This window comes from Gadus macrocephalus, chromosome 3, assembly GCF_031168955.1.
Source record: "Gadus macrocephalus chromosome 3, ASM3116895v1".
Lineage (NCBI taxonomy): Eukaryota > Metazoa > Chordata > Actinopteri > Gadiformes > Gadidae > Gadus > Gadus macrocephalus.
In genome coordinates, this window is record NC_082384.1 from 13,078,310 (window position 1) to 13,093,309 (window position 15,000).

Consider the following 15,000-nt stretch of genomic DNA (forward strand, 5'->3'; position numbering starts at 1 on the left):
AAAAATCTACAGGAATCTAGTTGCAACATCCAAAATTGATTTGTAGCTCCATTAACTGTTAAATTAAATAGACCTCATGATACTTAATTATAAATATCGATACAGTGTTGATGTAGCGAACTTTGATTTTATCCTGCATTTGAACCTTGCAGCCAGGTGACGTCATCGCTTCGACTACAGCAGGTATCATGAAAGCACTGCTCAGAGGGTTCCGTAGAGTTCCAACATGTGTGCCATCTGTCCAGCATCAGGTGTCTTTATATAATAAATAAATGCCTATAAAATTGATTTACTTTATTAAATCAGGTATCAAATTGGGAGTCAAAGCGATCAGCCTTGGCTGTGTCGTACATCAGCCCTCGTACAGTGGCTGTTGTGCGAGGGCTGTGGGCGCTGTCTCTGACTCAAACAGGTATCATGAACGCTGCGTCCACTCAACGCAGAGGGTTCACAGGAGTTCCAACATGTGTTCCGTCTGTCCACCATGAGGTGCTTGAAAGAGTCGATTACATTTAGATTGAGGAGAGAACTTGTATCTCATTAAAAATGGCAAACACGTGCTGACAGGCAATCCCAAACGCTGGTAAATGGAATTTGCAGTTAAAATGCTTTTAATTGCGTATACGTACCCAGGGAAATTAACTTTTGAACGGCAATAGCTGGATTACTAAAACAAATTTACATTTTTGTTCTCTTCTGCCTTAAGTCTATTGCCAGCCAGTTGGTTTAATCTTTTTTAGGTTTAGAGAGGATGAAAGATGTTGATAATTTAATAGGGCACACTTTTTTTTGATTGCTCATTCAACCGATTATCCATTACGAAATCAATAAAAATAAATGGTATTTCTAATATGGACACAGATGTTGAAGTTGGACAAAAGACAAAAGGGGAGGGGAACTATATTTGGGTTTAGATAATGATAAGATAAGATAGGAGATATTATTTAACGCTACGTTAAAAGTATGTATGTATGTATGTATGTATGTATGTATGTATGTATGTATGTATGTATGTATGTATGTATGTATGAATGTACGTATAGATGTATGTTTGTATGTATGTATGTATATATATGTGTGCATGTATGCATGTATGTATGCATGCATGTATGTATGCATGTATTTATTAATGTATGTATGTATGTATGTATGTATGTATGTATGTATGAAGGGTATGTATGTATGTACGTATGTGTGTCTATGTGTGTGTATGCATGCATGTATGTATGTATGTATGCATGTGTGTGTGTATATGTATGTATGCATGCATATATGGATTTATGTATGGATTTATTTATGGATTAATGCATGTATATATGTTTGCATGTATGTATGTATGTTTGTATGTATGTATGTATGTATGTATGCATGCATGCATGCATGTATGTATGTATGTATGTATGTATGTATGTATGTATGTATGTATGTATATATGAATGCATGTATAAATGCATGTATGTATATATCGATGCTTCGTTTTTCCGTTCTTCCACTTTTCCTCTTCAATGTTCTCACAGGACACCTTGGGATCTCTCGCTCAGTTCCCCTCATTATCCCTTGGGCTTTGTCCGCTGTCCCATCCGGTGTGTCCAACACCATTGACTCATGCTCATTAGACAATGTAAGTCATTAGAGTTTCAATTGAGCGTAAACAAATGTTCCGTAAAAAGCTGTCCTACAGGTGACGATAAATGGACGGCTGGTTAGGCAGGCGATTGGACGGACGGATGGACAGATGGACGCACTGTTGGATGGAGGAAGAACTGTGCGGGGGGAGGGTTTCATAGGGATACACGGAGAGATAGGTGAAGAGAACAATCGACAAGTAGACGTGCTGTATTTGAGGGCAGACCCCTGCATCGTAGAAAACACAGAGCAGATCTGAACGATGATCTAAGAGGCTCCCAAGGGAATAAAAGGAAACACGACTCCAGACGTTGCTTCTTTACGACTTTTCTCATTTGTTTATTCAATCTTTTGTCAGTTTTGGTCACAAAGTTCACAGGATTCTTAAAATCCACTTAGCTGGCAGGGGGCCGAACCCCGAATTGAAAAATAATCGTATACCTTTATGTTTGTTCTTCGTCTCCTCTCCATCCCCCTGTGTGTATGTGTGTATGTGTGTGTGTGTGTGTGTGTGTGTGTGTGTTTCCTTGTGTGAGCCGAGTTGATTGCATTGACCGCTGTTGCCCTGCACTCTGGGAAGTCAGACAAATGACTCCGTCCATCATAGCAGGAGGGAGGGAACCAGTGAGACAGAAAAAAAAAGAAAAGGGCCAGGATGATAAGCCGGTTGTCCATCATCCCTTGTCCAATCACAACACGCCGAGGAGAAGAGTGGAGATTAGATATTGACCTGGGCTTGGCCTCTGCAAATCGAGATGTTTCAACACTTTTCATTGATCTCCATTTGGTGGGTCCTCGTTGCACGTTACCAGCTACGCGACACAATTCCCGCTTATAATTGACGTCAAAACCCCTCTTAAGAAAAGGGTGAACGACAGGTGCCACATGTGGTGGCCACATGACGCTGATCAATGCGGGTTAATACTGACATCAAACCGTTAGGGAACACACACTTCCTGGGTAAACTAGCAGCCATTGATCATCATGATCATCATTGATCATCATGACTTGCGTTCTAGACCCCAAAGAGCCCACCGATCCGTATCGCAGCCCTCGAACCGCACGGCTATAGGAGCTGTCACAACAACCCCAACACAACACAAAGCCATTACTCTGTTCTCTTTTTGGCACCTTTGGCTTCTTGCATCGAACCGCGCGTATACTGCATATTTTACCATTTTCTGCATCCCTTGGGGCTGTTTGAAAAAGACAAATAGTGCTTCACAGCTTCACTCGCCCACCTGGGGGATAAGGGGAGCCTCTCCAATCAATCCTATGTGGATTTTCTCCTAACCGGTTCCTCCTATTCATCTCAACACCCGCTCCGCAGCAATCCTCTCCTCCAACGCCTGCAACTGCTTACCTATCCACCTTAATCCCCCCTAATCCATATGTGCTCCCTTCTTCTGCTTCTTCTTTCTTCTACTTCTTCTTCTTCTCCTGCCCATCGGCCTCTGTGACGCGCTCATCATAGGCACTCCCTGCACAGCGCCACCTGGCCGCGGCGGAAGTCCCTGCAGGGGCAGAGCCGCCTGTACCTGGGGGAGTGGCCGGCGCAGCTGAACAGCAGGGGGTCCTGCTGCAGGCTGCACTCTCGCCGCGCCACCGAGAAGGCGGGCAGGACGTGGTTGGACTCGGAATCCAGCGCCTCGCACTGAACGTCCAGCCTGCAGGGAGGAGGAGGAAGAGGAGGAGGAGGAGGAGGAGGAGGAAGAGGAGGAGGTAGAGGAGGAGGAGGAGGAGGTAGAGGAGGAGGAGGAGGAGGAGGAAGAGGAGGAGGAGGAGGTAGAGGAGGAGGAGGTAGAGGAGGAGGAGGAGGAGGAGGAGAAGAAGGATGAGGAGGAGGTAGAGGAGGAGGAGGAGGAGGTAGAGGAGGAGGAAGAGGAGGAGGAGGTAGAGGAGGAGGAGGAGGAGAAGGAGGAGGAGGAGGTAGAGGAGGAGGAGGAGGAGGTAGAGGAGGAGGAAGAGGAGGAGGAGGAGGAGGTAGAGGAGGAGGTAGAGGAGGAGGAGGAGGTAGAGGAGGAGGAAGAGAAAGAGGAGAAGGAGGAGGTAGAGGAGGAGGAGGAAGAGCGGGAGGGGTGCAGGAAGCGGAGAGGGGGAGGAGGAGAAAGAGGGGGAGGAGGAGAAAGAAGGAGAGGGGGAGGAGGAAGAGGAGGAGAGGTAGAAGGGGGAAGAGGAGAAGGAGGAGGAGGGGGATAGAGGACGAGGAGGAAGAGAAGGAGGAGGAGGAGGGGGAAAAGGAGGAGGAGGACGGAGAGGAGGAGGAGGAGGATGAGGGGGAAGAGGAGGAGGAGGAGGAGGAGAGAAAGAGCAGGTGAGCCGTTTGTGTTCGTCATCAATTTGATAAATGGACGGGAGAGAACTCCGAAACGCCTCTGGAGTTTAGATTGGGCATAGTATAGTGGCGTGTATGAAGACTCATAAGAGGGGCACAGAATAACTCCCTGTGGGGTGGTTTGGAGACTGTAAACCTATTTCGCACAATTTTAAATTTTTGGTCCAAGATTCTGTATTTCGATGGTTCAGGTATGCAGAATTTCTAAATCAAATAAATCTTCTGCCAGATTCATAAGGGGTGGTGGGAGGGGGGGGGGGAGCCCTCAGCATGGCCAATCAGATGTTGAGTTGGGGTTGTGCTACTCCGGTCAATCACCCCCCCCCCCCCCCCCCCCCCCCGCCCTCCCCACTGGACACGCCAATCGTCCCAGGCCTTGGGGTTTCTCTCCTTTGTCACCAATAGTAGTCTTAGGAAGATAGCTGGAATTGTTCTGAATATTACGGCAGGAAGATTCATTCAAACAGGTTAGGGATCTGTCCCTAGATTTCCCGAGGGACAGTCAGTAAAAATAAATTGGGATTTCAGAAGGTCTGTGATAGGGAATGAAATGATGTGGCAGCAATCTGTCTTGCATAGAAATTACTTGATTTTCGAAGTGTTATTCGCCCTGGATCCCTCCAGTCCTGTTCATTCAACACGAGTCATGGGAAGTGAAAAAGTTAAGCTCAGACAGTCTGAACAAAAGGAACGGCTGTGGCAAATCAGATCACTTTGCGCCGTTGGCTCAAATTCAGATTCACAGATGGTCACGCATTCAATCAAGGTTGGAGGTGTCCAGTCATGCGCGAGAATAACCAGCTCATCAGGAGCATTGAGACTCCGGTGCCCTCAATATTTAACCAGCCTCCCTGTTGTACCGGCAACCCCTCCAGCTTGTAATAAAGTTTTCATAAAAAAAAGAGAAAAAAAGTATGTTGTAGATCCATCTGAAATAAAATAATCACCAACAAAGTAGTGCACATTCAAAGATGGAAAACTTGGAGTGGCAGCCTCGGTGGAAACCCTAGACGAGATGTTCCTAACTCTGCAACTCTAGTTCTGCATATGACAAAGGAAGTGAGGAATGAAAGTGATCAGGGGGGAGTGGGGGGTGGAGGGGAGGTGAAGCAGAGGCGTACAGTAGCGGTTTTACACTGCAACCACCACATTAACACATAGAGAAAAAGACTGACGGTGAAGTGAGTGTTTGAGGTCGAAGATGAGGGGGAATGACTTATGAACTGGCAGAAAAGGAGAGGAGAGAGAAGGAGAAATGCGGGGCGAGAGGGATAAAGAGCGAGAGTGAGAGAGAGCGAGACAGTGCAAGAGAGAGTTAGGGAAAGAGAGCGAGAGCGAGAGCGAGAGAGAGAGAGAGAGAGAGAGAGAGAGAGAGAGAGAGAGAGAGAGAGAGAGAGAGAGAGAGAGAGAGATTGCCTTGAGACAAGAAAAGTGACAAAACATAAAAGATAAAGAGGAATAGATACTAGGAAATGACACAGGTGATGATGATGTGAGGAGAACATGCACAAAGAGAGACACACACACACTCATTATATGTCTGCAAAGGGTGTGTGTGTGTGTGTGTGTGTCAGACAGTGACTGTGGCAGCAGTAAGGCTTCACAGCCGAGGAAAACTGGAAAGGCAAGCTGCTGCTCCTTGATGTGGAGAGTCCCCATGCTTCTCGTCTCTGGGAAATGCTCTCTCAGTCGAGGTGCCAGGACAAAGGCTGTGACTAAGCGCTGTGTGCTCGTGTCTGTGTGTGTGTCTGTGTGCGTGTGTGTGTGTGTGTGTGTGTCTGTGAGTGTGTATACAGTATCAGTGTTTTCTCCCGCCTGCTAGTTGCAGTATCCTGGAGTCAAATTGTGCTCAGAGTCAGACGGAGGGAGCACATCTGGACACGGATGTATAACATCTGGAGCTCTGGCGCTTGCCTCTGGGCCCATGTGACCGGGATCAGGACCTCTACATAAACACAGCTGTTAGGAATGAGATAGAGATGAAGGTATGGGGGATAGAGGGGAGGGCATGCGGCCAAGGACCACGGGCAGAATCGAACCCGGGTCGCTGCGATCAGGAATGAGCACTATATGGTAAACGCTCTGCTGGGCGATCCACCGGGGCGCCCCCGAATATATCTATTTTTTAAAGATATAGCGGAGGACTGAATGAACCCATGAATGCTAACGTGAGAATAAACCTCATTAAACCCGAGCTACGTCCACGTCTCTGTGAGGGCTGTGAACGCTGGCAGCCGAGGAGAATCGCGTTTTGCGTTTCTTGAAAGGTGCCCGACTTAACTTGCTGCATGCATGACGCGTTCAGGACCGGTCACAAGCCGTCTCGACAGAGGGACGCCCCCTTGAATGCTCACGCGTGATACGTCAGGACAGCTGTCACTCACCCTCTCAGAGCCTCCTTGTTGTTGATGAAGCGGAAGTGGGCGGGCTCACAGACCAGACGGGCAGACTGACAGGTCTCGATGCAGGACTGGCCCTCCTGGGACGCCAGAAGCCGCAGGGAGCTGACGGGAGGCCAAACAGGGGGGGGGGTGACGTTGGCGGCCCAGCCGAGGGCTGTGGTGTTGGGGAGGGGGACAAACAGAGGCCCCGGACTCATGCTGCTCGCCAGCGGTTTGGAGAGGTTGCCCAGCGGGAATGGAGGCTCTGGAGCACAGAAGTCCTGGGAGGGAGTGGGTGCAGAGACACAGTGAGTCAGCCATTGTCTTGTGCTTCCTTACATAAGACCCTGATGAACTGATGAACCAGGATTTGTATGTGAGGGCTTTTGGTACGATGATCCATTCACCATTGCACAGATTTAGACCTGGAACATCAGTCTGAGGGGAAATTGATACAGTAACTAACACCGCTACACAAGCTTCAATAAAACTAGTCAGCTTTACTCCAATTCTCTGAATATGAGCCTCTTCATCTATTCAAGGTGTAAACAGAAAGGAAACACAGAGTTCATGGTCATGCTCTTGTAAACTGCCTTTGATTCTTTTTTTGCTACCAAACAGGGATAGTGAAAAAATAATCACAAATAGTTTGGTTCATTCTTATTTTTATTTGATTTTTTTTTGATTTTTTTTGATTAGCGGTCAGCTTTTCCTCTGACCGCTAAATGCAATATCAATCTTACAGAGGGAGAGAGAGAGGGAGACAGAGAGCGAGGGAGACAGAGAGCGAGGGAGACAGAGAGCGAGGGAGACAGAGAGCGAGAGAGAGAGAGAGAGAGAGAGAGAGAGAGGGAGACAGAGAGCGAGAGAGAGAGAGAGAGAGAGAGAGAGAGAGAGAGAGAGAGAGTGAGAGTGAGAGTGAGAGTGAGAGAGAGAGAGAGAGAGAGAGAGAGAGAGAGAGAGAGAGAAGGAGCACGATAAAGAGAGAGAGATAAATAGAGAGCGAGGGAGTGTCAGTCAGACGTTGTACATCAACAGACACATGCATGCATGAACAAACACCACATTTTTATGCACTAATTAGCACACCGTCTTCGGGAGTCTAAATGAGTTCTACTGGGTAAGTCTCTGCCCACTAGCGGAAAAACACACATAAGCCATCAATGCTGAGGGTGGAACTTGGGAGGACGTGTGATTGAGGAGCATTGTGCAAACAGTAACACAATGCACTCGCACACCCACAGCAATCATGCCCAGAAGCCAACCGAGGACACGGAGGAGGTGCACAACATTGACGTGGGAAGCACACAGCTTTAATTATATATTGTGAGCCCAAAATAAGATAGCGCTTAACACGTTCAATTTTACCGGGGAGTTGACGTGTTGTTGAAGTGTAGAAAAAGGTGTGAATAACAACGATATACCAAAACGAGAGAGCACCATTTCTATGCTCAATGTGGCTCTGCTATGACAGGACAGAGAACTGCTATGCCCAGTGAACTGATAAACCAAGAAGAACAACTACAGAGGTGCACGGCGAGCCATTAGCCGGCGATGGGCTCACCGGGGTCGGAGCTCGCTCATCTCTTTAGAGCAAAACAATTCTTTGGAAACGAAGTACATCTGTATAAACATTCAGCGGTCGTAAACCCTAACCCTATGATGAGGTCATGCTTTATTCAGTTTAGACTTGTGGATCAATGAGTGTTCCTCATCCATTTATCTCGACTTGGGGAAACACGGCCATAGTTAATGAAAGGCGCTCCGGAAGCGCTTTGTCCGACCACTTCCGCCGTAAATCGGAAATGAATCGCAGACCTGCAATTCTCGACGGCAAATGCCAGCTTAACCTCACTACCCTTCATTCATAACTAAAGGCCATCGTTCTTTGGACATTGATGGTTTTCAATGTAAATAGAAGCATTTCATGTCGACCTTCCACTCGTGGGGCAAATTTAGCGTTGAGCTGACGTCACGTTAGCTCGACGCTGAATGCACTCCACGGGGGGGGAATCATGTGAAGGACATCATGTGACGTGCATCATGTGACGGGTGTCATGTGACCGCTGACGGTGACGCAACGTAGGCTTTGCAGTGGAGGGCTCCACAGTGTGACTGGGCCCCGTGGTCTCACCTGGTTCTGTATGTAGGCGTGCACCCTCTCCAGCATTCCCTCGCACGTGTACTCGTACGGAAGGTACGGCTCCACCTGCAAACACACACACGTGCACACACGCACGAAGCTGTTGTTATTGTTCCTCTGTCGCTCATTATTCCTCACTAATTGCGATACATCGTCTACTCCTATTCCCGTTTTCCAGCTGAGAAATGAGAGAAATGTTTCCATTGTGAGCTCCTAATTACAGCGTGCGCCTGCTTGGAAACTCATTAGTGTTTATTTGCATAGCAATAGATCACCCCCTGCTGTGCTTTGCCAGTTCTGGCAAAAAAAGGCTTACTTTGATTAGCCGAAATGTGTTTTTCTTGGTTGCGGAGCTTTGTTTTTAACGGTAGGTTTACTGCTATGCACGAAGAATACATTCATTTGAACTGATTAATAGAATAAAGCCACATAAACGCACCCACATATTTTTATGAGTGTATTAGTATTGGTATGTATTGCCTTATAGCAGGTGTAAATGTCATTGCCGTTCATTGCAGTGATATTGGATAAGGTTCTCTGTAAGGGGAAAACGTTAACTTGTTGGGTCGGAAGATATACAGGACGACAATATTGAGTTCAGGGATTAACACGGACACAGAAGTAAATCACTGATACAGATCCTTTGATATAGCATCCATATCAAACTATCCAACTATTTTCTCTGGATAACTGAACTGTTAACTTTCAATCCAAAATAAGAATACTACGCTGAGCAATGTTCAATACATTTTAAAATAACTTGTAACAAAACTCAAGAATCCCAAGACCAACCATGAAAAGATGGTGTCGTTTCTTTCTAAGTAAAAGGCCCCGCACTTGGATGATCATAGCGCAAACATTTGGATTTTTATGTTGAGATAAATATAAGAAACTCTCTTCAGAAGAAAGTCTAAAAGTTATTTTCCTCTCGTCTTTCCATCTTTGCTCTTATGGTCTCCATTAACTGAACAAATAGACTTAAAGCCCAGATGTTTACAGCAATGTAGCAGCACCCTATCTCTCCCTTCCTCTCCATCGCTGTCATCTATCACTGTATCAGAATGTCTGTCTGTAGGTTTGTCTGTATAAACCATGGACTTGGTTTTCTTAAAGGAGAATTAAGAGCGTGCTGACGGCGCGAGTTTGATGACAGAATAACAAGAAAACCTTTGTGTGTTGTGCTAACAGGATCTTAAACGAACACGATATGAAACACATATATTTCTTTTTGTTCTGTTTCACATTGTGCTTATTCTTTTCCTGTGATCATTTGCATTGTGTGTGAAATATATTCACTTGTGTGCAGATTAAGGCAGTACCTGTCTATAAACCTATTGTATCAATTTTAGTGGACTTGACTTTTGCCCGTTTTAAAATGATTAATAACAAAACAGAGGCAGAGGACGAAGGGTAGACAGGAACTCTGTTCTGTACTCAAAAGCCACTTGACTTCAAGTTCTGATTTCAAAGGAGTGTCTGCCAGAGTGGCAGACGGAAGGAGAGCGTGTTACATCTGATAGATGCTTCAACAAGAGCCCTTCAGTAGGCAGACACATCCTCCATTCCGATTGGACACCTGGGGCACACATCATGAGTGCCATGCTTTTTATGTTTCCGAAAAAAAAAAATTGGCATTCAGATAGGACAACACTCAATGTATCAAACGTTTTGACTTTGAGATGGCAGGTAGAAAAGATTGCACTGCAATTGTTTCAGACTGCAACGGAGCGGCAAACAGCAGATGCTGCTGATGTGCTGTGATCAGCTGCGCCACGCTTGGTTTATCCATCAGCCGACAACGTGTACTGTGTAGCACATCTCAGTGGGGCGCGTAAAGGGCCAATGTCACACTCAGCTGTTTTCCAGTGTAAGACAAGTCCTGCGTCCTTCTCATCGACTCAAATCCCACAAACAGGTTTTGGACCATGGTTTGAAAGTGGTCCAGGTCTTTTTACTTTTCTTTTCTTTTTTTGGTTTTGCGGAAGCAAGAGTTGATGTTGAAGGTTGCGATGTTTTTCACAGCACACGTATGAAGCAATAGGCCTACTCTCTCTCTGACCAAAAGAGCAGAGCTGTGACGCTACCCCTTAAATACGGCGGCGCAATCATTTAAAATGAGAAAAGCAAGGGGAAAAGCAAAGACCATCATCCAGACTTCTGCCACGCACTCTCTGGGAACAGAACCAAAACAAAACAAAGCACGGGAGAAGGACAGCAAGGAGAAGACGGAGCACCTTGGTCCTCATGATCTCCCTTATGGCCGTGTCAAACTCCTGGGAGTTGTTGTAGTCCACCGTCATGACGTGAGGCCTGCCGATGTACTGCTCTGCGTATGGGTGCTGGGAGGACACCTGGAGATGACACACACACGCACACGCAGGAACAAGCACACACACATGAACACGCATACACACACTCAAGCAGGAACAAGTCCACAGACACACACATGAAGAAGCACACACACACGAACACGCATACACACACACACATACACACACGCACACACACAGGAACAAGCCCACAGACTCACACATGAACACGCACACACGCACGCACACACACACAGACACACACACAAACACGTATGTGATTAGCTCAGTGAGTGTGTTCAATAAGGCTGTTTTAGCTTAGTGAGAATAGAATACCATACACACATATTTAGGAAAAGTCAAGAGTTGGCTCAAAGACAAAGGTGGTCAAGACTGATCCAGTTTGAACAAGTCGCCTCACTGTTTTCCTGTGTCCGCTATTCAGATGATGTGTTATAGTACAATACATTACATACACTGCCATATCAAAATATGCAACAGTCAAACTGTCGTTTTATTCAGGGCTACATGTTCTCGCGTTCTTTTAATGGTCCAAAAAATAAGAAAAATAAAAAGAGAGCACACCCTGAAGAGCGTGCTCTTCAGAATAGCTTCAGAGCGTGGTGAGACGTGATGGTGATAGCTGTGTCTTGGGCGCCCTCATTCAGCTGTATCCACTACGATGCTGCGCCATAACAAGACGTTTCCAGTGTTCTACTCTGACGAGATAATTTCCTCAACCATCTCAAGTTATGCATGACCTGACACACGAAATTTGTTTGCACTCCTGGCGCGAGAGTTGAAGCATAATGCACTCCTTGCAGAGGGCATAGCCGCACACTTGTACAATGAGACTTTAATACGGAAAACACTGGAATAGTTTCATTTATTCAATGTGTCACATGTGGAGCAACGCTGCGCAAGCAAATACAATATCGGTCAAGGCCTACATCGCTGAGCAAGCAATCCATACACAAGAGGGTGGTAAGGGAGTTTTGCTTTTGTTATTTGTCCACTCATGCACTATGTTGATCTCCTGCAGGGATCGCTGTATACTGTAGGTGTCCTCCTGAACAGTGGAAGTCTTCACCACCTAATGCCACCGTCGATCGGGGAAGACTCTAATGAGCCGCAGGAGAACATGTGACATAGTGAAAATAAAACTAAAAGTCGTCTTCGTCTGTGAAGAAGCAGTACTTTCTTAGGTGCTGCACCGAGCGACTAGCGAAATTCCAACCGCTTATTCATTTAGGTACTTTGTACATTTAGTTCATAACTCGATACTCTATTACTATGAGTTTACGTTCAGTATTGAGTCTCACCTGAATTACGCATTTACTCATCTGTGAGAAGTTCCCAACCGCTGGTTTTGTATACAGTTGTATTTAGTTTCCAATTTTATTTTTAGCTCTATAAAATAGCAAAGAAACAGAACTCAGTGACCTCATAACTGGCTATGTGCATTAGCACCACCCACAGGCAGAAGGAACAATGGGAATAAACAAGATAAGGGGAGTACCAGTAGGTAATAAATGAGCTCACCCCTCGGGAAGTGGGCTTGCCTCTAAAGAACTCGTGGTTGAGTGAGCTGTGCGGAGGTTGGAACTTGGGCTGTAGGAATATGCAGCCATTGGCTATGGCCTCCAAAGGGGCGGGTCCTTCGTATGGGAAGCCAAAGCCAATGAAAAGCTAAAGTGGGGGAAAATAAGTCATGTTAGAAACAACACTTTTACATGTATTTGTACGTTATTCTTGTGTTTTCGTTAACTTTGTTTGTTGGATTCTGAATTTTGTGTCCATAAAGTTTTGACGTCATATTGTTTTATTTCGTATGTCTGTGTTGTTTGCCACAAAGTCAATTCTGGTGTTGTAACTGTCACTACTATAAACTGCAGCTACGATAAACATATTGCACCATAGGGATATTAAAGACTCTACTCTACTCCATTGGTTCTCAAACTATTTAGCTGACAAACTCTAAGAGACTTGTGACCCATGACTCCATCCCGACATTCTTGCTACTGCCCACACAGAACACACACAGGGCACACACACACTTCTGCTGTGTCTTTCTCTCCATATTTATCTCCATCCCCCACGCACGAACCAGCGGCGCATGTTAGCCAAGCAAGCCACGTCTAGCACTAGTGAGTAATCATTCAAATGTCCTCTTTCGTCAACTTTCTTTTAACAGAGCACTTTGGCATACTTAGAACCAATTTCTGGCGGATTTCCAGAGATAAATGTGTTTTTGCTACATTATAACATGGGACAATTTGGGAAAATTTGGAATTCATCTTGTGACCCTAATTTAAGAATCAGCACTCTACTCAACTATCTCTCTACTGTCTACCCACAGTGTCTAATGTGTCTGATCGGTTGCATGTAAGCACACACACACACACACACACACACACACACACACACACACACACACACACACACACACACACACACACACACACACACACACACACACACACTGTCATGCCTTGGCCTTGCGCAGCAGCTGCTGGAGCTCGTGCTGGGGCAGCAGGCCGTGGTTCTTGACGAAGGCAGGGACCTCCGGGGGCCTCTGGGTCTCGTAGTACACGGTGCCGTGCACCTCCATGTACCTGTGGAGGATCTGCAGGAAGCCCTCTTTACCCTGGTGGAGAGGAGAGACAGCTTGAGCTTCTCAGGGAGGAGGTGCCGGGTCTGGGTGGGTGTCGGTCTGGAGGAAGTCGAGGCTGGGTGGAGGTGGAGGACGGGCTAGGGAGTTAAGTTGTGAGTGAGGTCTGCATGGAAGTGGGTCTGGGTGATGTTGAGGAAGGTCTTGGCGGTGGGGGTTCTTGTTGGAGGGGGGTCTGGGTGATGTTGAGGAAGGTCTTGGCGGTGGGGGGTTTGGCTGGAGGGGGGTCTGGGTGATGTTGAGGAAGGTCTTGGCAGTGGGGGGTTTGGCTGGAGGGGGGTCTGGGTGATGTTGAGGAAGGTCTTGGCAGTGGGGGGTTTGGCTGGAGGGGGGTCTGGGTGATGTTGAGGAAGGTCTTGGCAGTGGGGGGTTTGGCTGGAGGGGGGTCTGGGTGATGTTGAGGAAGGTCTTGGCGGTGGGGGTTCTTGTTGGAGATGGGCCTGGGTGGAGGGGGGTCTGGGTGGAGGTGGAGGAAGGCTTTGGCAGGGTGGGTGGGGGGGGGGGGGGTCTGGGTGGAGGTGGGTATGGTTGAGGAGGTGTTGAAATGCTGAACATTATTTTATTAGTCAGACGATGTCTCTCCCCGCTACAATGTCCACTAGATGTGGTATAATCCTGTCTTATCATACGCAACCCTGACAAACACAACCATAATGAGCTGAATTGTACTCCTCCTCATTAGAAAGTGGCCTTTGTTCCAGTGTTGAGCTTTAGTATGTCACTGCGTGTGTGTGTCTGCGTATGTGTGTGTGTGTGTGTGTGTGTGTGTGTGTGTGTGTGTGTGTGTGTATGGGGCTGTGGTCCTGTAAGGACAGACTCGGTGTGACAGCTCGCCTGCTAACAAAAAGCAAAGAAGAAGACACTAACACAGCCAGCCCTAGGCTAGTCTGGAGCTATCCCGTACAGTCACGCGCACACACACACACACACACACACACACACACACACACACACACACACACACACACACACACACACACACACACACCCAAAGAACCCTACGGTTCCTCTCTAATGCTGCTACAATGCTCTCTGTCATCATAGATTCAGCTTCTCCGTTTCAGAGGCAGACCTCGTAATAATTGCATCGCGCCACTTCAATTTAATGTCAAGCTATCTAAATGTTCGAGAAGATATGAGGCAATGTCAGTGGAGTACATTGTTACTTTCTAAATGTTATAGCAGATGTGAGGGGATATTAGAGGTGCACATTGTAACAATCTAAATGTTATATAGGATGTGAGGGGATGTTAGAGGACTACATTGTTAATGTCTAAATGTTATATAGGATGTGAGGGGATGTTAGAGGACTACATTGTTAATGTCTAAATGTTATATAGGATGTGAGGGGATGTTAGAGGTCTACATTGTTAATGTCTAAATGTTATATAGGATGTGAGGGGATGGTTAAGGAGTCCTGCACGTTGCTATACTGCAGAGTATTTTTACGTGTAATGTTTTGGAATTTGATACTAACCTTTTACATAATGTATATTGGCCCATTGAATGGGGTATTTGCCAGAATGTGTTGTGCT

General features: G+C 46.5%; 1 protein-coding gene across 1 annotated transcript in view; it reads right to left on the reverse strand.

Moving 5' to 3' along the window:
- Positions 1 to 1,941: 1,941 nt before the first annotated feature.
- LOC132454144 (alpha-1,6-mannosylglycoprotein 6-beta-N-acetylglucosaminyltransferase B) overlaps positions 1,942 to 15,000 on the reverse strand; it is a 133,608-nt gene continuing 120,549 nt past the window's right edge. The window contains exons 12-17 of the mRNA XM_060047348.1: positions 13,286 to 13,450; positions 12,337 to 12,483; positions 10,720 to 10,836; positions 8,477 to 8,551; positions 6,346 to 6,623; positions 1,942 to 3,293 (exon numbers count right to left, since the gene is read on the reverse strand). Coding sequence (XP_059903331.1) covers positions 3,095 to 3,293; positions 6,346 to 6,623; positions 8,477 to 8,551; positions 10,720 to 10,836; positions 12,337 to 12,483; positions 13,286 to 13,450 — 981 coding nt within the window. The 3' untranslated portion in view covers positions 1,942 to 3,094. The remainder of the gene's footprint in view (positions 3,294 to 6,345; positions 6,624 to 8,476; positions 8,552 to 10,719; positions 10,837 to 12,336; positions 12,484 to 13,285; positions 13,451 to 15,000) is intronic.